Source organism: Haemaphysalis longicornis, unplaced genomic scaffold, assembly GCF_048455015.1.
Source record: "Haemaphysalis longicornis isolate Haplotype H1 unplaced genomic scaffold, Haemaphysalis longicornis Haplotype H1 scaffold_7, whole genome shotgun sequence".
Lineage (NCBI taxonomy): Eukaryota > Metazoa > Arthropoda > Arachnida > Ixodida > Ixodidae > Haemaphysalis > Haemaphysalis longicornis.
Genome location: NW_027526422.1, coordinates 87,313,012 through 87,336,628, shown reverse-complemented (window position 1 = coordinate 87,336,628; position 23,617 = coordinate 87,313,012). Strand labels below are relative to the sequence as shown.

Here is a 23,617-nt window from a genome sequence, read left to right as displayed (position 1 = left end):
GAGGTATACGAGTGCAAAAGTGCGAACTTTGACCAGTACTGCACATAAATGCTACAGACACTATTCTTTCTACTAGGCTCTTTTAAAACCCTTCGTGACGAGGCGCCATTCGTCAAGCAAATCGGATCGCTCCTTGACGTTTCCCCAAGGAAGCTTCTGCATTTCTTATAATTATAGTCTGGGCATTAAAACAGCTGATACGATATAATCTTATGGACAGCTGTAAATGTCCAAAGTTCTACCAGTTAGTCTGTGCACGGCCACCGACAGATTGCACGCAATGGATGGAAGCCAACCTCCTACTTTAGGAATTTCTTACCTTTTTCACCAAACGGAACACGAACGATGCATGCGTGGGAATAATGAATGCCGAGCTTCACTGAACCTGAGTTCTTCATTACATAAAAAAACCTGTGAAGATGGAGGGCAGACTCGACTCCGAGTGCGCTGTTGTTCAATCCCACCAGCAGCGTTTATTGGCAGCGGCCTTGTTCTTAAAGGAGTACTGACACGAAATTTTTATGTTACGTTTTTTTCGCTGCTATGCGTGCCTACCAGCCCACTAATCATAGAATGACAGATTAGACGGTCGAGCGAAGCGTAAACATTCATTTACGGCGTCGTTTATTCGTGCCAGTTTCGGTTTCGACAAAAAAACGCCGAGCGGCCGCCATGACAGCATGTATGACATGGCGTCACCATTCTTGCCGTATCGCTGCCTCTCTGGAAGCGCGCGCGAGCGAGCGCACGCGCGCGCCCAGACCGGCCGAGGTCTTCGCCGTCCCCACAGGCCCGGGCAGCATGACGTCAGTCCCAAAACCATGACGTATACACACGCCCGAGCAGCGCGCGCCAACCACAGCCAGCGCGTCGGCTTCGTCACGGGAGCCCCGACGTCGGCAGTTTGGGGCACGTAGCAGATGATGTCACGTCGGCCCGCTCTGGGCTTTCTCGTGCGGGCGAAGATTAAAATGGATTTTAAATATGTTTCGCTGAACGGTTGCTGTTGAAACTTGCTGGGAGATATCTCCTGATAAAAAGGAAGCGTTTCACATAGTTATCTCAGCTTTGAAATTTCGTGTCAGTACTCCTTTAACGGTCAAATCGACGGTCTGCTTAGATAGGCCTGTACTTTTGGCGATGTCGGCCTGTTTTTCGCCGTGTTCGACAGCGTTAATCATATTTAGTTCATCCATCAGTGAAATCAGCTAGCCTGCCGCTCATGCCGCCAGTCGCACGAAAACATGGAGGTCCGTGCACAAAAAAAAAGGCCAGTGGCACTGGCTTGGCTTGGCTGCGCCAACGGCCCGGCTGCCGACAATGTTGCCAGACATAACAGTTTCTTTGCCAAAATAAACAAAGAAAAAGCATATCGGGTGCCGGCACCGCGGAAGTCCGCTATAAGCATTCAGTCAAAACAATTTTCACCTAAAACTTAGTCTGTTGTAGCCGATAGTCCGCTATAGCGGGGTCCCGTTATGAGCGGAGTGGACTTTACTTAAAATGCATGGGGACCAAACAAACCAACAGAAATGGTCTGTTGTAACCAAAAGTCCGTTGTTGCCGGATCCGCTGTAACGAGCGTAGACTGTATTCCTATGGGACTCCCGGTCTGAACCCAGTCTTCAGACTGTCCGCGGACCATCCAGGACTGGTAAATTGAGTGGGCCAATTGTTGAAATGGTCGCGTGTACGATACATGACGTCAAATTCGAAAACACAAATGTTGCTGCTTTACGGCCAAACCGGTTCGGAATCAGTAAATCATAGGTAACATGTTCGACAGCGCCGGTTCCCCATCGGTCGAGTGACCAGGAGCGTGATATAAGTGCCCACACTACTGCAGCTATCTGGGTTCGAATCCCAGCGGGGTTGATGGAGTTTTTTTTTTAATTAAAAGATTCAAATTTTTCTGTACTAGTCCACGTACACTTCTTTCCATATCCAACACATGCAAGAAAAGGAGAAGACGGGAATTAACAAAATTGAACCTCGTTACGTTTTTCATCAGTCAGCCAGATCAGTCAACTAAAATTTATCGACATGTCTTTTTTTCTGTGAAGAAAAAAAGGACTACCAGGACATTCGCTTTATTACCCCTAATCAATTATTTATTATTAGGGGTAGGTTATTGATCGATTAACCTTCCAATTAATCAATTATTGCTTTAGCCACGATTAATTGTTTTAACCCGTTTAAGCTGGTGAGAAAACGCAATAATATTTCATCGACAACTCTTGTACTTTATACGCGAAGTCGACTTGTTCGTGTACCTCTGAACTCGTGTATCTTCATTCCACAGGGCAAAATTTTGAATAAAAACTACAAATATACACAGCACAGAAAACGAGTGGGCAATTATATATACCGTTGTACCAATAAACTATATCTGTAGTAATTAAGCAAGATGCGATTAATCAGCGCCATCTGCACTCACGGCGGGTGCTGATGTTCCCGATTCTAGAAACGCGTGTGACGAACGAGCTGATAAGCGTCTCCCCCGCATCATGTGCCGTGACGATGACCTACTTAACTCATCTGGAATGTGTGTGAACAAGTGTATGAGCATATTGATCTTATTTCTGCTACTAGTACATAATTATTTTTGGTCATTTGTTCTTCCAAACTGACACAACCGAATAATCGATGCATAAAGCCAGCCAATTAATGGGGTTAAAATATTAACCGACGCCTAGCCCTATTAATTACATTTGTTAAAAGACTCTTGACCCATGTAAATTTGTTCCCGGCACAAACTGCAGACGCTACAAACTGGCGCTGTGCCCACTGCACAAGGTTCAATTTTGTTAATTCCTGTGTTCTACTTCGCTTACATGTGTTGGATATGGAAAGAAGTGTACGTGGACTAGTACAGAACAATTTGAATCCTTCAATTAAGAAAAAACTCCATCAACCCAGCTGGGATTCGAACCCACATCGCTGCAGTAGTGTTGGCACTTATATCACGTTCCTGTCCGCTGGACCGACGGGGAGCCGGCGCTGTCGAACATGTTACCTATGATTTACTCATTCTGAACTGGTTTGGCCGTAAAGTAGCAGCATTTGTGTTTCTGAATTTGATGTCATTTATCAATAATGTTGCGTATAGATTACACATATAGAGCGTCACGGTAGCTGGTGCCATTACCTATGAATTTTTTTGTGCTTTACGTTACGCCGGACATAGCTCAAAACATTGGCCTAAACTTCCGTCGGACGTAACTCTAGTTTTCAATTCTTGGTTCCGTCGGAAGTAACCCTAGAAACTGGCTTAAAGTTCCGTCGGACGTAACTCTAGTTTTCAATTCTGGGTTCCGTCGGAAGTAACCCTAGAAACTGGCTTAAAGTTCCGTCAGACGTAACTCTAGTTTTCAATTCTGGGTTCCGTCGGACGTAATTCTAGACACTGCGTAACAACAATTGTGTTCTTAGTCGAGGCTTTCATGGGACAAGGTGCGGTAATGTGGGCGCAACGATGTGGAGAGGGCGTAGCCTAGTGAGGGGAGAGCGAGCGCTGCGCCAAGCACACGACACGTGCAGCGTTGTGGGGGGGAGGGGGAGCACGCGCCGAGTGCAGGGGGGGGGGCGGAGTCAAAGAGGGGAGGAGACGAGTTGGCCAATGGGAGGGTGCGCACCCAACAGATGGTTCGAAGGAACGCACATACATGGACGAGTGGGCTTGGCGGTTGCTTCTCGAATGTTTGGAAAATGGGTAAAAGTCGCACGCTCTCCGGAAGAAGCCGCCCTTCGGAAGCACCTGCAAGAGTTGGTGTGAACTGGCTTTTTGAAGTTCTGTGAAGCTTAGCCTTGCAATTACGGAATGCCTAGCAGCTTCCCTGTTAAGATCAGCGTTCACGACGTGAAGTCGGTGAGGCTGGACTAACTTTCTGGGGGGGGGGGGGGGGGGGGGGGGGGGCAGCAGCGTTGGAAGGGGAATCTTGTAAAACAATGCCGGATGGGAGTAAAGTGGGTTTGAGCAATTTAATGGAGGCACCTGGGGTAAAATAAAGGTGCTGCCAAACGCTTACGAAGGAAAGCTGGACAGCTTTCTTAGAAATGCGTTTCAGCTGATGAAAAGTTCGCCCTCGTCTGCTCGTCTGGGGTTCAAACCGAGGACCACCACCTGTTTTAGGACAGTGATGGAGGTAGAAAAGTATCTTTTTCTTTTTACTGCGAGGTTTGCTTGGAAAGTTCTGCAACTTTAATTTTGCAATAGTGAAATGGATTTGGCTTGTCAGCCGATTTATTCGATAGCACCAACAGGCTTGTTCCTTAGTTCTCAATGTAGCAAATGACCGAAGCAAACTGTGGAGGAAGTGAAAATTATGTGGCGTTAGGCATGACGTCCCAAATACCTTGTCAAAAATGTGTACTGATGCAGTGGGCATGTGTTCGGTAAGCACACGGAGAGGTTGTGTGGTGCATTTAGAAATATTCCAGCCAATGTGTGACGAACAGTAACATTCATTCTATGGTGGTCGGCTGTTTGTCCTCCATATTTCAGTTCATTCTGAAAGCTTTCAGTGATGTGACTTCTCTGAGTGAAACAGTTAGTTATGTTGCTGCGGCAGAGACGGGGAAGCCTGCCACCCTGACTTGTGCCAGGCTGCAAATATTTATTGATAGTCTGTGTGCGATTATATTTATAATAAGGTGCACCCAGAGTAGTTCTTTGGGTTTTGTTATCTCCAGCTTATGTATATTGCCTTTCTTCCGGATATTTTCAGTTTGCCGCGCACACTTCCGGGACGACCCCCCCACTGTTTCAACATCAGAATCTGACGCTGTGGAACTCACACCCCTTCTTCGGATGAGAAACTCTCACAATGCGAATCCGAGTTCGGCTCGTATTCGGATCAGAATCGGAAGAACCATCGCTGCTGTCCACAGTCAAAGGCCTGGCACGGTCAGCCATCCGAAAGTAACCGCGCGCATGGAGGGAGAACTTTCAGCAGTCCGCGAAATGCACAGAAATGATGCATTGCAAAATAATGATGGCAGATAGAGATAAAAAGGGGATACAACATTGATACAACAACCTCGTTTGCTGTTGACCGCGGCAAGTGAAAGTGCGGCGAGCGTGCGAAAGCCGCGATTGAGTTATGTTTTGGTCTATTGGAGAAGCAACAGTGCACTGGGTTTCCCTGGCGTGTTGTAGCAGACGCGGGAACAGAATAAAATACAAAATAAAAAAAACCCCTACAAACCCGTTGCGGATGGCACAACAACCCTTGTACTGGTAATTGCACGTGTGCCGCATGGTCACTCATACCGACAGAGTACAGCGCACGGAGTGACCATGCCACCCCCCAGAAATGAAGAGTGAGTGCGGTCGCTCCGTGCTGTTCAATATACCGACGTAACAGACCTTGTGAGTGAAAATATGAGCCTCTAGAAAGATTTGACAGATGGCCCGAACAGTCCAGGGGCGGTATTCTTGAGTTTTGTCCCTTTTGTGTCCCTTTCAAAAGTGTCCCTTTTGGCGAGCCCTGATTGGCTAAAAGCAAACAACCGGATGTGATGCCATGCAAGCACGGCGGAGCACTGAGCCGTGGCTACTCTGAGCAGACGATTTGGAGCAGGCGATTTTTTGTCGCCGTATTGTTGGTTCGCTCGCGGAACAATAAACACACAAAAGATACTCTGATACGGTTTCAGTTCTTTAAAATGCGTTTGCAAGAACAGTTATGCTAGTTGAATCAAAGGCCCACTGCTTAACCGGAAGTACGTCACGATGATAGGGACGCAAAAGGGACAGTTACGAGAATACCGCCCCAGGTGCGCGAGCTTTGTGCTATGGCGCAAATTTTTGAATGCACAATGGGGAACGTACCATTGCATCAGTGACACTGCGGAGGGGAAATGCAAAAATGTACCAGTACTTCAGTGACAGCTAAAGGGTTAGAAAGATGGCTTTGTCCCAAGAACAAATGTACCGATTTCATTGCAAAGTTCCAGCAGATAGTCTAGATAGATATTAAAGATAGCAGTGGGGACTCTGCTGTCACTTTCCCACGATTTTTCTGTTACTTCACAGAATTTTGTCTGTGCGCAGGGGTGAGACAGCTGCGCATATTGCGTAGTTTTCATACAAATTTGTTTTCCTGCACCAGGCTGCTCCAAAAGCTTGAAAATTGCAATAATTGCGCCAAACTGCTCCAAAACAGTCCCAGAGCCAATGATTTTAATGCTCCCATCAGTCTCAGTGGGAAAAAATGCTTACTGACGGCATAATTTTCCAGCACCCCCAAGGTGATGCTGTTTGTAAAGGTTTAGTTGATTGATCATTCAATAAACAGGAGTGAGACAGCTGCGCAAATTGCGCACTTTCGATACAAATCTGGTTTCCTGCGCCAGGCTGCTCCAAAAGCTTGAAAATTGCAAAAATTGCGCCAAACTGCTCCAAAACAGTCTAAGAGCGAAGGATTTTAACGCTCCCGCCAGTTTCAGTGGGGGAAAATGCTTACTGACGGCATAATTTCTAGCACCCCCAAGGTGATCCTGTTTGTAAATTTAATTGATTGATCATTCAATAAAAAACCCGCATAAAATTGTCCCCAAGATAGTTTTTTCGAAGGTCACCATGTGGGGTTGCACATGTTATATTCTGTGAGTTTTTTTGAAGTTTTCCCATGGAAAACAATTGCAAAGTCCTGTAGAAAAAATACGTATGTGTACTCAGGCGACAAACTACTGGTGAAAATTGATAAAAAGATGGCAATTTTCGGAGCGCCGTATCTCCGGAACGACATTACTGGACGCCGCCATCTTGGTGTGGTGAATATTGGAAAACATGGCCGTCGGGCGAAGCAGTTGCTCGTGGTTCAGGCAGAGTGCTCTTCGCTGAGTTTTGGTTATGGGGGTGGCTGGGTTTTCATTTAGTCGTTTGATCTGTTGGTGGAAGTTGCGTGACTCGAAGAACAGGAGTTTATCAAAAACAACGTGGGGCCCGTGAATTCACCGTGTTTCGGCCTCGAGTGAGAGGCGCGGTGCGTGCTTGAAGTGAAATTTCGGACTCATGGCGGTTTTATAATAAAACGCCGAGTTATTGCTGCCTTTGACAGCGAGCTTGCGAGTGGAGGAAATGGGACGACCGACACTGCAGAAGTGGCGGCGCAGGCTACATCGCCGCAAAATGTTCAAACCGTGGCCGATAGCGGGACGGGCTATTATTGCACGCTAGTAATAATTGTTGATCTATATGAAGTGAAATTTAATGTCAAGAGGGAGGTGGCTAAACATACCAACGTTACTCAAATTGCTTTCGTAGTGAACGTGCACCTTGGGGATTTAAATGGAAGTGCTGGTGGGGTGCGACGACTGTCACCTCACTTTGCACAACTTTTGCCATGGCTCTACACTTGTGTGTAAAGCCGAGTCCGGTATTACAAAAATAATAATTTCGTCATTCACATGATAATAAAAATGCCTTATAATTGCTTTGTTTTTCGATTCAATGTTTTCAACAGCACTCCACGCTATCTAAGAATTTAAAAATGGTTTGTAAAAAGGTAGTGCAGTGTGTACCTTGTGATCCTATAGTAGAAAAAAACTTTATTGAAAGGGTGCTTCAGTATTATGTACGTTGAAAACCGATGAAAAAGTGCACTCTCCCCCTTCCCCCCGAGTTGCCAGAAATTTGATTTTTTAGGCTCCTAAGGTGACATAATAAATGTCATCATTCTTCTGCTCCAAATCAAGGTTCTTCTGCTCCAAAATCGAGATTTCGCTGCTCCAAAAACTGCTCCCAAATCTGATTCAGCTGTCTCACCCCTGAATGAAACACCCGCATAAAACTGCCTCCGAAATAGTTTTTTTCGAAAGTCACGTCAGGTTGCACATGTTACATTCTGTGAGTTTTAAAGTTTCCCTATCGAAAACCATTCCAAAGTCCTGTAGAAAAAATGCTCATGTGTACTGAGGCAACAAACTACTTGTGCGAGTTGACGAAAAAAACGACAATTTTCGGAGCGCCCTATCTCCGGAACGACATCAGCGGGCGCCGCCATCTTGGTGTGGTGATGATTGGAAAACATGGCCGCCGGACGAAGTAGTTGCTCAGGCAGAGTGCTCTTCGCCGATTCGTGCCATGGTTTTGGTTATGGGGGTGGCTGGGTTTACATTTAGTCGTTTGATCTGTTGCGGGAAGTTGCGTGACTCGAAAGACGGGATTTCATCAAAAACGACGTGGTGCCGGCGAATTTGCCGTGTTTCGGCCTTGAGTGTGAGGCACGGTGCGTGCTTGAAGTGAAATTTCGGACCCGTTGCGGTGCAATAAAACGCTGAATTATTGCTGCCTCTGACAGCAAGCTTGCGAGCGGCAGGAATGGGACGATCGACACTGCGGAAGTGGCGGCGCGGGCTACATCGCAGCAAAATATTCAAGAAGTGTCTGAGGACGGGCTATTATTGCACGTTAGTAATACCTAATGGTTCATCTATCTGAAGTGAAATTTGAAGCCAAGGGGGAGGTGGGTCAACATACGAACGTTACTCGAATTACGATCGTTGTGAACGTGTACCTTGGGGATTGAAATAGGGAAGGGGGGGGGGGGGGGGGGCTGGGGGGGTGCGACGACTGTCACCTCGCTTTGTGCAACTTTTGCCATTGCTCTACACTTGTGCGTCCCAGTCTGGGATTGCAAAAATAATAATTTAGGCATTCACATGATAATAAAAATGCCTTGGAGCTGCTTAGTTTTTCAATTCGATATTCTCAACGGCGCTCCCTGCTATCTATGCATAGAGCCTAAAAATTAAAAAGTGGTTTGTATAAATGTAGTGCAGTTCGTACCTTGTGATACTCTGATAGAAAAAACTTTTTTGATGGCTGTTTCAGTGTTATGTACGTTCAAAACCGATTTAAAGGTGCAGTTCCCTCCTCCCTCCCCCCTGATTTGCCAAAAATTTGGTTTTTTAGGCTCCTAAGGTGGCATAATAAATGTCGTTCTTCTGCTCCAAATCAAGGTTCACCTGCTCCAAAATCGAGATTTTGCTGCTCCAAGAACTGCTCCCAAATCTGGTTCAGCTGTCTCACCCCTGTGTGCGATTGGCGGCCGCCTACCTGAGCCACCTTCAGAAAACAAGATTGGGTGGCGGTTGTAGTGGAAACTCGTTCAATTCGATAGTATCACTTGAATGATCACATTCAGCTGAAACAGTGGTAAAAATGTGTTTCGGGCTGGCCTAGAACACGTCACTCCTGCTCATGTTACATCCACATGGCGTGAAATTTGAAAGTTGGTCAATTTTTCTCGCTGTTTTTCGGTTAGAAAAGCATCCTTGGTGGTTGGATTTGAGCTAAGTGAGTTACCAAGGCTAGTCCTTTTAACAAATTGAACAAGGCTGTATTTTGTTTTCATGGCCCCCCCCTTGACTGCCAACCCTTATTTTCTGTCTTATTTCACAGCCCCTCATTTCCCATTTTCTGATTCGCTACATGCTTAGCGAGGGCCTCTGTTCTGGCAGTCTTGGCCCCCCCCCCTTGATTAAAGCGACTTCTGCTTGCTCCTCCTTTCTTCTACAGCAAGAGCCTGGCGACCACGTGCCTGGCGGTGCTCAGTTGGTCTTGCCGAGTAGCCCACCAGGTCCTGGTCGTTCGGGAAGACCTCAAGCCCGACAAGTGCCGCGACCTGGTCAGTGGCGCTTTCTTTCAACCTTGGAAATGGAAAGGCCGAAATTGAAAACGCCTGTGCGTTGAGATTTCAGCGCACGTTAACGACACCTTGCAGGTGGTAAAAATTAATCCGGATCCCTCCACTACGGCGGGGTGCCTCACAGCCCAAGTGTAGCTGCATTAAACCCTAAAAAGAAAAAAAAAGGCTTAGAATTGTTATATTGCTAGTATTTCGGTTTTGTAGTGTCAGTTTTGATTGTTAACAAATGTGCAGTCCTAATGAATTGTACTGCAATTGGTGAGATGTTAGTGTACAGGGGTTTTTCCAGTGACATGATATAACAAGGGCGGCATTGCTTCCTTGAGGGCTTTGGTGTCTTTTGTTGGCTCCCCGGGGATTCCTGTGATCACGCAAAATTGTACAAAGATCTGTGATGGTCACACACACTGGAAATGAAAACAAATACTTGATTAGGAAGCCTTGCTAGGTTCCCAGAACTGTTGTTTCGTTAGTGTTAGCAACCGTGTGAACTTTTTTTTGTGGTTTCTGACATTGTATGTTGCACATGTTGCATATTGAACGAACAAACAAAAAAGTACATGTTGATTGTCCTTTCTCCTTTTGCCGTAATCTAACTGTTTGGTGCGTTGTAAGCGGTGACTGAAGCCAACTTTTATTTCTTCACGCAGTGGCACCCAGTTGTCAGAGCCAAGTGAATCCCATTAGTGCACTGTGTTCTTACATTTACTGTAAAGCGTGTTAGTGCACAGGTGGCCTTCACTGCGGTCACGATGTAGTGCTTCCCTGCTTTCTTACAAGTAGCTGTCTCTCTTCTCCACTTGTCCAACCCTCTTGCAGGTGGAGGCCCAAAGTAACCTTCTGCTGTGTGTGGTGTCGGCCTGCGACGCCACGCTCAACAAGAAGGCCAAGAGGAAGATGAACTACCTGTGGAGACAGGTGATGATGAGCGCACCGTTGCTAGCTGCTTTCGTTGAAAAATAAGTGGCTGCGTCCAGTGATCAATCATGTGAGTTAACTGTAACTTTTGTCTCGGGTGGTGGGTGAAGATTTGGCGCTGTCTACAAAATTTCGCTGTTTTGTTTTCACGGCAATCCTGTGTCAGCAGTGTGATCTCTTTCTTGCTAAACGTTTTTGGGGGCGAAGCCTCTTAGGGGCTGGGGCGGTTGGCATGTCCTGTCATCCGTTGCCGTCGTAACCGTTGTCTCATGTAGTCACGGTACTAAAACACCGGGACACTTGTTTACGCCTCGCGCCAGAGAGCTTCATGCTTAAAAGAGTCTTTTACAGCAAAGCTGTATACCTCTACCCCCCTAATGGTTTCATTTCCGTTGGCAAAAACGCCAACGCCCCTCCCCAGGTTTCACGTTAGTGGATATGGCCCGGAATTTCTTTTTTTTTTAGGGAATGTGTTTACTAAGAGCTTATTCTGTGCATGTAACCGTTGTTTATTGCTGTTGGGCCCATGAGGGCTTCATTCGCTTTCATGCAAATGAAAGCGCTTTATCAGTGCATCAATGCCACAATGTATTCTATCAATGAATCTAATCACATGCAACTACTCGTGCAATTAAGACCGTTCTAGTGTTAGAATATGTGGGCAGGTTGGCTTGGAAAGAATTTGTGGAACGCCGTCCTAGATGTGGGTATTGTATGGAGCCCAGCCACGATTGACCCTGGTTGGTTATAACATGCGCTGTGGTGGTGATGGGCTGCCTGCCAGCCAGCAGAGTTACCAGCAGGCCGGTCAATGGAAATGAGAGTGGGCATGGACAAAAATGTGCAGGTCAAGCTGGAATCGTACGTGGAAGTGCTGAGCGGCATGGAGTCGTCGTGCGCCGTGCTGCTTATGTGGTGCTTCCTCATCGGCTTCTTGGACACCCAGAAGCTGAGGGACGCCATCCACGGCCACAAGGTATGTGTCTGCGAGGTAGAGTGCTGACGATTCTGTGTCGTCCTATTTTGCAGCGAAGCTGTTTGTAGCAAGTTTCTGGCCAAACCAGTGTCCATCGCATAGAATAAAAATTTCCGTCTCCGAAACTAGTGTAAAATACTTTTCATACTTGTGGCAAAAAAACAGCGCCAAGAAACTGAACGGAAGACAAGAAAGAGACAAACACGGGCACTGTTTGTCTCTTTCTTGTCTTCCGTTCAGTTTCTTTGTGGTGCTTTTTTGCCATGTCTATCATTACACCGAGCTTCATTTACTCGTCATAATTACGCTAGTCCAGAGTGAAGTTGTAAACGTTACCGAATTCCCCGCTGCTGTAAATACATTGGCGTGTTGGGGGGAGTTGGTTACAGAAAATGGCTGTAGTTTTTTTTTTTTTTTTTGTCACCACTATCCTGAAACATTGTGTGACAATTGGCCGTTAAGACAATCCTGGATTGCAGAGTTTTATCTACTTTTTTCCTAATTAGGTATTTTACAGTGAATTAAATGTTACAGGATTACTGCCTGCTCCAGGACTTATATTTTCATAGTAGCAGAAGGGCTATAAATTTTTTTTATGCTTTGTGGTTAAAGAAGAAAGAGAATGTGACATTTTGAACTTTGCTCGCAAGTCTCCCCCTCCTACGCTTCATGGGTAGATTTTTTTTTTCTGCGTGAAATTAGGAAACACTTGAATTTTTCGGAAAGTGCCATGGCATGAGATACTGAATCATATTAAATTTCAAGGTCACTGAAATGATAACGCATTGCCGTGCTTGTTATCCAAGCACAGTGGTGGAACTGCTGCGCCAATTGCGCCAAGCTGCGCCAATAAGGTCACCCTGCTCCATGCTGCTCCAAAAGCGTGTTATTTTGAATATTTGCTCCATGTCTGCTCCAAAATAGTCAGCGGGTAACGGCGGCTTCTACCGGGAACGAAAACGAAACTCACGGCCGGACTGGAGGAGCGGCGAGCGCGCACTTTCATACGGCTTGCGCACCCAACAAGGAAACGATACAGCAGATTCTTGACAGAGTGAGGGCGCTTCGAACCAACCCTCTGTAGAGTTCCTGTATATCGCGTAGCGGAAGAGTTGCGCGTCTGATTGCCACATGCCGCGGGTTCCAGTTCGACAGTGAAGCCCGCTTTCAGCGCTGCGCACAATACCCCATATTCAGTCAGTTCTTCTCAACTGGGCATCGGCGGTTGCGGAAGCGGTGGCAGCAGCGGCAACTCAGCTGATAAGCAGCCGACTATGGACTATGGTGCGCCGGTTTTTGTCCGCGCCTATCGTCGCCACTACCCCTCGCCGCTGTCGCTAGCGCGGCGGCCCGGCGTCAGCTCCTACATGCGAGACGGGTAGCTTTCCCGCACGACCTGGAACTCAAGGTGGCGGATGAACGCGCAACTCTGCTCCCCGAGGGGAGTTATATACAGGAACTCTAACCCTCTACCCTCCCAACCCTCTTTTTTCTTAGTCGACGCATCGCCTCAGGCCGAGCGAGCCGGCAACGCTTGCCGCACGTGTTTTGGATCTGCCGCGGAATATCACCGGTACCAATAAATGCCTTCGCTGCTATATCTCACCAAAAAGAAGACTCGTTGTGCACTTCAGTTGCCTGATTAAGAGTTTTAGCTGTATGTTTTTGACAGTGCGCTCGCTGCCAGCGGTCCGCTCAGCCCGACCGGAGCGTGAGCAGCAGAAACACGTTTAGCTAAGCGATAACCGTATCTCCCTCGGCGGGATATCATTCGCGTCACTGGTTGTGCCCTGTGCGCGTGCAAACCAAGACATCATCCAAAAAGGAAAAAAAAGGAAAAAACTTATATTTCAGTCACGGAAAATGCCGCGTTTATTGCCTGCCGCACCATTTTCATATAATACAGTCGCTGATAAGATATGAAGGCCTCGCATATTTTTCTTCATGTGCCCCGAGTTAAAATGTTTCTTTCAATTTTTTGATTAGGCGCTTTCGAGTGATAATGTTAGGCTGTTTGACCCTATTAGACCGAACATTCAGAAGGGGGGAAGGAGTCGCCTATTTTAATGACGCACATCTAAATTTACACGGACAGGTATCACGTGTAGCCACGGCAGGGCTAGGGCAGTGGCCAATGCGCGCGCGCCGCCGCTCTACCCCGCCCGTGCTGTAGGTCAACCGGCGAGGGTTGGTCCGCAGCGCCACGAACTAGCGGCGGTGAAAGGTGGGAACTATACCCGAAGCGCAGGCCGTATGAAAGTGCGCGCCTGCCGCTCCTCCAGCCCGCCGCTCGACTCAGCCAAGAAGATGATGAGTAACGCTGACCTCCTCATTTCAAGAGGCATGAGTAAGAAGTGCTTTGGTGATGTTCAGAGTGGTCAAAGTCTTTTGAAGGAGGGCCAGATGAAGCTATCGGAAGCTCTTTCAAAGCTTCATTGTTTGCAGAAAAGTAAGTAAACCTGTCCAGTGTCGTGCAGAAAGTAATGAGGCTCCTTGTACAATTGCTCTCTTGAATTAGTTTTTTTTGTGCTTCAAATAAATTTTTGAAACAAAAACATCTAAAAGCTTCTTTTGGTGATTTTATGGTCTGTATGGTTCTCTTTATTTGGCAGTTTAATTGCATGTCGAGGAATCGCGCTTGACTCTGGGTAGCAGTCCTTGCATGACAATTTAAGTGGTCCAAAATAACCTGCTCCAAAAGCTGGAAAGGGTGCTCCAAATCCACATTTTTGCTGCTCCAAGCACTGCTCCAAGTAGCCAGTTGTCTGTTCCACCACTGCAAGCAAAAAATAGGGACTTTTTGTTTTTGTGCTCCTACTGGTGTTAGGTTTGGATTTCATAATCTAGCTTGACAGCGTAGTTGTTCTAAGAGAGTGTTTTCGGTTCCTTTCTTTATACAACGCTTTTGTTTGTGGGTGCAGTTTAATTTTAAATACCTTAATTAATAGTTTCATGTTTTGGTTGTAGTGTATATAGCTGGCATGAGACGGACTCGTCACAGTGCGCACTGCAGCAGAGCAGAGGGAGTGCATTGCAATTGTGCAGGTAGTAACCCGGAATCTGATTAGCTCCTCCCCACAGATGTGCTCCATTGCTCTGTGCGTGTCCAAAAGCAAATGGGGTACACTGCACAGCCCCTAAAGAAGTCCACGTAAACTGAGAAGACATCTCCCCCTCTGCTTCTGACTGTGTCCCTGCAGGCCAAGTTTCTGGAGGTGTTCAAGGTGGCCGTGCTGATGAGTAAGACGCCAACCCCCACTCACATTCTGGTGAGTCGTTGCGGGAGACGCTGGATTGCGAGCTGGACATTGCCAGGGCCGCTGGGCGGTAGTTTTGGAAGTGTGGAAGCAAAAATATATCATTTGCTTGTACGGCCATTCCCTAGGCTGCAGGGAAGCGGATCTCCTCAAAATCTGTTTTTTTGCATCAGAAAGAGAATCTCGTTTGAAGAATGCAGCCCAGCTTGTGCTCGCAGCGTATGTTGTGGAATGCAGACTGGAAGGGTTATGAAGACTGCTGCGGAAAGCGCAGCCTAAATTGTCAGCGGAATGAAAGTTTTCCGATTGGCAGAGAACAGAGCGGTGCCTATGCTATGCTGCTCCTCATTGCAGTCTCACACTCATCCGACTGGGATACGGGCTGTTTCTAAATACTTTGCGCAGTGAAGGTCTGTGCGCCAATTTGGTGTGACCCAGTTCGCTGCCTTGGGGTTGCAGGACCACTCGCGTTCCCTACTGAGACACGCCACGCACGAGGACTTCAAGGAGCAGCTGGTGCCGGCCCTGCAGAAGGCCATGCTGCGAAACCCTGAAATCATCATGGAGAGTGAGTGCTGCTTGCTGGTGGGGAGGGAAGCACGCTGGGCAGGTGGTATAGCCCTAGAAATTTAGCTAGTCGGCCATTCGGGGAAGTTACGTACCATGATGTCACATTGTTGCAGCAATGAAAATATGCAGACCACAGCACATCGGTTGACTGCAGTGTCCCTTTGTTGTACTTGCCGCATTTGCCATTGAGACATTTTAAGTGCGAATGCACTTTATAAGCGACCCCGAACCTTCCGCCGTCCGCATAGCAACAGCTGCGGGTGCGCACGCTTTTCGTCTTCCTTAGCAACGGGGAGAGATGGGCGCGCGCTGCCTGGCCACTGACATGGCACATACCCACGTGGGAGATTGGCCAGGAATAAGTGCGAATGCACTTCTGGCCCCACGTGACTGCGCGCGCTCCGCCACCTCACCGCGGTTTGCGCGGGCGCGCGCCACTCCCCGCACCGCTCTCCGAATGCAACCGAATGCGCGCAACCGAATGGAAGCAACAACGCAACCGAATGCGAGCACTGCACGCGTCGTTGAAGATACCGCAGCGGTTGAAGACAAAGCAGTGCGGCGAAGGGCCCGTGAAGCCGAGCGCAAGCGGGCGAAGCGGGCTGCGGATCCCGAACTCCGCGCTCGGGAGGCCGAAGGGAGACGTAAGCGGCGCATCGCCTGCGGTGATGAAGGCCGGCAGCGAGACGTCGAACGAAAGCGTGCGAAGCGAGCCGAGGACCCCGAAGGCGTTCTGGCCCGGGAGCGCGCGGCGCGTGAGCGTGTGCGGGCCCTCGAATTCGATCGGCTGGACGCGCGCTTCAAGCGAGACTTCCTGGACCGCAGCTTCGGCAACAGCTGCGCCGTGTGCGACCGGCTGTGGTTCGATAACAACCTAAGCTGCATTTCCGGCGTGAGGAACGAGACCAACAGGTTGAACGCGTTGCGGGTTCTTTGGAACGAGTTCGGAAGACGGTCGGGCGAACACCGATGCGAGGACATGGATGCGCAAGACCCGCGGTTGGCTCCCTTCGGTGCGTTCCGGGTCCGCACAGCGGTTGTACACGTCCATGGCGGTCCCACGTGACCGCGCGCTGGCGCCTTTGCGTCTGCTCCCTCTCTCCTCGCGCCGTGACGTCACATGCTCTGCAGCTGGCGCGCCTCTCCCCCCGTTAGGTTTGCACTCACCCTCGGCGCGCGCCTCTCCCCTCGCCTGACAGCTCCCCCTCGCCGGTACTGCGCCTCTCAAGGCGATGGCACAATTACTACGCCGTGTACTCTCGGCGCAAGAAATGCATTCGCACTTCCTCACGATTCCCTTCGGGGAGGTGGGGGCAATTTTTTTTGAGAACTAAATAGCTGTTTCAAGAACTCTTTTTCTTGTTGAACTGTCTGTTCTGCTTTGTTTTTCTGGGCGGAATGAGTTATCTAAGGAATGCACGATACTCCCTAATGCGAAATTTGGGTGCAGCGCAAACTGCAGTCTTCTCGGTCACGGCGCACATCTGCTGCGTCTCAAGAAGTTATCGCTTCATAGCCGAACGCACGGTGGCGCGCACTACTCTACCGTTATCTCGCAGTGCGCCGCCGCCGGCCAGCGTGTTGTTGCAAAACATGTTTGAACCTCTCGTGCAAATGTCATGTGGTTCCGATTAGCCACGCTAAGGAAGCAGAGAGCATGTTGTTGCAAATCGGGTTTGAACCTCCCATGCAAATGTCACAGGGCTTGGATTAGCAGGGAACGAAAGAGCATTTGGGGAGGGGGAGGGCGGGGAAGGCACTCTGTGTGTGGCGACGTGTGAAAGCAGTCTGATGGGGAGGAAGTGAGAGAGCCATAGTTGCGGGAGCCGCCCCCCTCCTCAGCCTTCGCTACACGCTCCTCCTCGTTTTGTTTCTGTCGCTGCTGCTGCTTGTCCTTTCCGCACTTGAGCCGAAAGCTCACTCGTCTGGTATTTTTTCTTGATATCTCCATCGTTTTGGTGGGTGGTGCGGACACTTTTTTTTTTTGCACTTGACCCCAGAGATTGCCCATCGCGTATTTTTGACTTGGTATCTCTGCACTTTGGCTGGGTGTTCTTTCGGAACTTTACGGTAGTAGTATTGTTTGCGGCGCTGCCCGCTGTGCCTGTCTGCCAGCTGCGGTGAGCAGACGACCAGACTCGTGCACAGTACTGCTTATACCTTCAAAATGCCTAGAAAATCTTTTTCAGGAAATAAAAAGTAGAGTCAAACCCCGCAATAACGAAATTTCGTGAATTCGAAATTCCGGCGGCAACGAAATATTTTCAGATCCCCGGCAATCATTCATAGACGCCCACGGATTTCATACCGCGGCAACGAAATGTTTTTGGAAAGTGATCTTGCGTTAACGAAATTTGCTGCAAGTTCAGTTGGCAGTTTGTCTACCCATATGAGGCCAATATCCCTGCTACACTGGCGCCTGAATGTCGTTTGACTCAAATGAGGGGCTTCGAATGCCATTCAGAATCCGCTCCACTACAATTTCGATGGTGTTTGAAAAGTGTAACAATTGCTCGCCGTGCTGTGTGGCGCTGCTGATGTCGAGTTCTGTTTTTACACAACAATGCAACAATCAAATTTAGCAGCAGTCTTTGGCATTAAATTATCAAATTATAAATAAGGTAAGCTTTGTTGAGAGTTTTGCTTCATTCTGAATCGCAGTCAAGGTTTTTTGTGCTGTTTTGTGGTGTCTGGCCACACTGGTTTGTCGCTTGGTCGCACTGGTGCTGAGAGTATGGGATTGTCGATATCATGATTTAAGTGAATGTGAAGTAAACAAAGTCCTACAAAAAGAATATTTTGTTTGTTTTAATTACGCCAGTATAATGCATTTTTTATTGCTGACTTAAAACGCTGTGCGCGGGAGTGCTTGAAATGGCATTCGCGAGCCCCAAATGTCTCTCGGGGTGCTCATTGGCTTGAATGTCATTTGAGCTGAATGGCCTTTCAAAACCCACTGGAGCAGCACAACTTTGCATTTGAGTCAAATGTCATTTGGTTCAAATGATATTCGGACGCCAGTGTAGCATGGGTACTACAGTGCTCAAAAAGTGCTCAAATGCATTTGCACTCAAAGGGCATAAAGTTCTACCACAGTGCGCTTGCATGGCTGCTGCCATGTTTGTTTGCGTAAAAGACTGTGCAACAGGCGTCGCTGGAGGCATTATCAGAATGACAACACCAGGAGGCGTGGGGACTCATGGCATGTCATTGCTTTGACTTGGGCTATGGCTTTCTGAGTTGCAAAGGGGGTTGCAAACGATGGTTGGCTGCGGCTGTCGCTGCCGCATCAAAGTATGTAGGCCTTGTGGCTTCCTGTGGCAGTGTTCTCTGACCCTTTCCACACTCTCTTCCGATGGGTTTTCCAGTGGCATAGATCTCCACTGAACAGGCATTTGTTTGAACTTTGAACCCGATGGTCGGGCGGCCGTTGCTGGGCGTTGTTCACCACTTCTACGACTTCTCCACTCGTTTTTCACTGCATGGAGGTTGACCTTTATGATGACCGACCACGTCAGAATTAGTCGATGAATAGGACTACTCGGAGCAGGCTTATTCACTGTCTTATTGCGATCTTATTTAGAGTATCATTCGCTGTCTTATAAGTTTCCGGAAAGTGTCTCATAGCCTGGAGAACACAAGACCCCGAATAAGACTGCCGATAATATTATACTGCGAATAAGTCTTTCTTATTGGGTTTTGAGCAAGCAAGCCCTGGAGAGTATTCTTTGCTGGATTAATAGTTAATAGCTATGTGGGAGAGACCCGTTGCGACATTGATGGAGCAGAAGGCATTTCAAGATGGCATTGGTTGGTTGGAACATTGTTGGCTGTGCACTATTCTTGTGTCTAGGTTCGAATTGTAGTGCTGGCACCATGTTAAAATGTAACAAGGCTGAATTGATGAATGTGCTTTTGTAAATGGATGCTGTTCCGTGCAAAGGAAAGCTGAAGGCGGCACTTATGCACTCCTAGGTGTTTTTGTTTGCTACGTACCCGCTTTCTACAGGTTGGAACCCCCCCCCCCCCCCCCAACAGCCTAAATTAAATTTGCTACTTACTTGTAGATTATAGATTGAGTTGCATAGGCTGATTTGCCTGAGGGTAGCATTAACCTTGTAATTTGCATGTGGAGGCATTTTTCATAGTACATATAGTGCCTCATCACACTTTCCCAACAGCTTCTGTTAAAACGAAAAATAGCGGTAGCTTCCCCACCTTCTTTTTGTGTGCTCTCAATGCGAAGTTCTGGCATGAGGCTTATCTGACGCTTCTACGTGTGAGATAGATTTATTCTTTTTTCACAAGTGGCTCGAGTGAAGAGGCACTGGATGGGTAGTGAAACTGGGTGGAGTGGTTTCCTGCGGTGTAGGCCACAGCCGGCGGGCTACACTCAGCAGTGTGTGCAGATGTTCTCTGCTCACACTGTGAAGCTACAGGCACTTGCTAGATAGCCAGCTGACTCGGTGCCAGTGAGCTAGGCAGACTGCTTGCTGGGAGGACTGCTGTTGGGCTGAGAAGATTCATTGCAAATGCACTCGCTGTTTCCTGCACTGCCCAGCAGCACTGCCGAGGTGACTTACGCTCCCAGAGAATGCAGACAACTCGGGATGTGCTGCCATGCCTGAGAATTGTGTTGCGCGTGCCTAGAGCAAACAGAGTCACTGATGACCTCGCACGTGTCCTCTTTTACCGCTGTAGAGAGCGGTTCAGTTTTGTTGTTGAAGATTCCACAGCTTGGGACTCGACGCTTATCGACATTTCTTACCGTGTCTCAGCTGTGGCCCACGTTCTTCAAGGAGTCTCCCTGGAGCTTAGCCCCTACGTCGGAGAACTTGGCAAGAGCGTAGCACGTGAGTGGGGCTTGCTTCTTGCTGACATTGTTCTGAGCTCTGGGTTAGCGTTTTCACCTCTTCGGTGTGTTAGCAGATTACTTTCTGAAACGCTGCGGTTAATGATGTGGGCACTCAGATTTTCACTGGTTTAGTGCACTGTTTGACAGCTGGCCATTACAACCGATCATTTATTTGAAAGCATGGTTGAAGCTGGGAGGGTAAATGGCTCAGCTGCTCTTAATTGTTAGGATGGGTTGGCCTGGTATGCAATGCAAAAAAAAGAAAAAGCAGTATGTTGCTGTTAGTATTAGACTTAATTTGCTGTTGGACTTGTGGCTGGGAGGAGTGCATTGAAGGTGGAGTAATATTGGTAGCAACTAAACCTAATGGAAATTTCGCTGTATGGCGTAACCTCATTGGAACGTCCTTGCAGTTTAAACGTTGAAGCTTCAAGTCGGTTTGCAAGCTGGGGAATATTTGTAACAGCGTAAAGTGTGCCACTCTGGTGAACGGGGGGGACCTGTCACCTTGAGCTCTAATTGATTCAGTAGTTAAGCTACAGGGCCAGTTGTTCTAACTCTCAAAGTTATTTTATGGCCCCATTGCAATGTATGTTTGTGTGTGTAATTTAATTGAACATTGATGACAGAAGGCAAGAGTGGAACTTTCCAGCACGTGCTTATTAAGCTGACTTGCTGTTAGAGAACTGCTCAGGCAATCAATAGGCCTGTGAAATTGTTCAATTATTTCCCCATCAGTTCAGTGCCATCTTCTCGCTTTTCAAAAGCCTGTCTCAGCAGTTATAAAATACGAAAGGAATTGGTACTAGCTAATGAAATGTGCTAGGTGCAAACGGCCAAGTTTCAAGCATTCACCGGTTTGCTTGCGACAAGGGTACTCTTCTTTTGCCACCTTGATGTTCTTTTTTGACGCCCAACGTTTCCCTTATTGACAAGTCCTTGGGCAACCCCGCCTTGGTGGCTCAGGGGCTGCTGAGCCCAATAATGCGGGCTAAATGGGTCTTTGGGACGAAAAAATTACCCAAAAAAGCATTTTTTAGGTATCATTTTTATCTTGATTTTCACAGTATTTTTCCGTATGTGGAACAGTGCCATGTACTTATAAAAGCCATAGAAGCCCGATTTTAACAAAGAAATAATTATTTTTCCATAATTCCCACTTTTTCTCCTCGAGTGGTATCGCAGTGATACAAAATTCTCGAGAGGTACATCCCAGCATGTAGTGCAGCTAGGGACATAATTTCTTTTGCACTTTGAAGCTGAATGTGTAAACCATGCAATATGGGAAGCAGATTTTGCATTTTGTGTTTCAGTAGCTGTTTAACTAGCATTATTTTTAATTGGCGAGCAGGAGTAGTTCAAACCTAGTAGTTAGAATTGATGTGAACTTGTATGTGATTGCAAAACAAAAAAACTGCTTCCCATGTTTCATTCTCCACAACTTCTGGTATCTATTCATGTCTTGCTGGTAAACTTTTGTTGTATAGTTGTTTTCCTACTGTTCTCAAAAACAATCAAGGAATTTTAAAAATTAACACAGAAACTGGTTACCTCACATCAAAACTAATTAGATACTTGAAAATAAGCTAAAAAAACTGAACAAGCCTATGAAGTTTTATCGGAATTGGTTGGAAAGCAAAAAAGAAGTTTCTAAGACCAGTGTGCTTCCTTAATACTGGTCGCAGTAACCACTTTTCACATGTAAGTGAAAAGCGAAAATGCCCGTGTGTCGAGGTTGCAACGTACGTTAAATATCCATAGGTGGTTGAAATCAATCTGGAGCACTCCACTACGGTGCGCCTCATAGCCCAGGCATAACTTCGGCACGTTAAACCCCGCAATCAATCAATCAGCGTTAAGCATTGTCCGTCACAGGTGGGGTTGGCTGTACCCCTCTGTGCCCTTCTCGTTGTGTGTCCACCACACCCACCTCCCGTGTGTGTGCGTGTGCAGAGCACCTGGTGGCCAAGGACGAGGCGTGCCGCCAGGGGGCGGTGGTGGCGCTGCACAACCTGGCCCACCAGTGCGGCTCCCCCGAGGCCCTGGAGAAGCTGCTCAAGCACCTGGTGGGCGTGCTCAGCGGTGGGCACTCTCCCTTCTTCCTCCTCCTCCTCTTCTCCCACTTGTTACGGCAAGGGCCTTAAGTGCCCCACCCTGCAAAGTGGAGTTTTTGTTGTCTAGTCAAGAAAATGGCCACCACTGTAAAGAGTAAAGAAATAAAAATAAATAAAAACACTTTCGATCTGGTAAGATTCGAACCCAAGTCTGCATAATAGCAACCCAGTGGTATACGTGCTGTGCTATCTCCGCACGTTGCTAACATGGAACAAAAGTTGTTGATGTTGTCGTCGGTGTCCCTTGCTTTGTGGCGCATACCCACTTGGGGGATTACCCAAGAATTGGGAGCTTTGAGAAGCAGCGTGCCCGCTTCACAACACTGTTAAACTGAAGCTGCAAAGCTGTAGAATAGTGCATGCCACCTGACATGGGTACGTGATGGCAGCTGAGTGGAACAGATGCACACCAGCTGCGCGGAGGGAAGCTGTGGTGTGTGCGGCCGTGCCTGCCTGTGTAATTCGTGCTTTAGGAGCAAAAGCAAAAAAAGGGGCGATATGCGGTGCAGGAAAAACTATTCAAAGTCATTCGCGTCAAAAGACAAAAGTGAAAGCAAGGAAAAAGGCACAAATATGGTGTCGCAGTTAAGTTGTTAATAAATACTGCCTTCAAAGCATGTAAGCAGACCTACCGTATTTTCGCCCTATTGGCGGTGAGATCTTTGAGTGGCGCCCCCTGGCTCTGACGTCGGCTTAGGGATCCGCGCCGCTGTCGTCTGCTACACTCCGCTTTTGAGGGGCAAGAGTGCCTGGGCTAGATATCGCCCGCTTCGTTGCTGTAGTGCGTTAAAAAGCGTATTTCTAGCGACTCAGTTATTTTGCCAGCTTCTGACGCATCTGCATAATTTGAAGCTGTATCCCTAACAAGTTTGCAACACACGAAGAGATAGAGAACAACTTTTTTCAGAGTATCGGTCAGAAGATCGTGTGTAACTCGTCCTTTCTTGCTTATTCGCGAGGATCAGTGATCAGAGCTTCTCGATAAGTATTAAAAATGCGTAAGCTTCCCTGCAGTACTTTTGAGATGCTCCTATGAAGACTCAACAGTCTAATACTACGTAACAAGCAGCGGCCTCTACCCGCTCATCGCACAGCAGGAAATAAAGCGGCTTTCTTCTGTTTCTTTCGTTGTTGTCTTGTATCGGAATAATGTTTCTTGCTTTTTTTCCCTGCCCAACGCATTAATTTTTCTGCGCCGTCACCAACTTCTTATTAGGAGGTTTCGGGATGTTTGGGAGCCTCACAAAGGTCGTGTGGATATTTCCTTCATT

At 47.7% G+C, this 23,617-nt stretch overlaps 1 protein-coding gene across 1 annotated transcript in view; it reads left to right on the top strand.

The window, feature by feature from the left end:
* Positions 1-23,617, top strand: part of L(3)80fj (lethal (3) 80Fj) — a 140,807-nt gene that overhangs the window by 9,049 nt on the left and 108,141 nt on the right. The window contains exons 4-10 of the mRNA XM_077677967.1: positions 9,527-9,635; positions 10,476-10,574; positions 11,422-11,550; positions 14,751-14,819; positions 15,267-15,375; positions 20,156-20,230; positions 22,186-22,314. Of these exons, the coding sequence (XP_077534093.1) occupies positions 9,527-9,635; positions 10,476-10,574; positions 11,422-11,550; positions 14,751-14,819; positions 15,267-15,375; positions 20,156-20,230; positions 22,186-22,314 (719 nt within the window). The remainder of the gene's footprint in view (positions 1-9,526; positions 9,636-10,475; positions 10,575-11,421; positions 11,551-14,750; positions 14,820-15,266; positions 15,376-20,155; positions 20,231-22,185; positions 22,315-23,617) is intronic.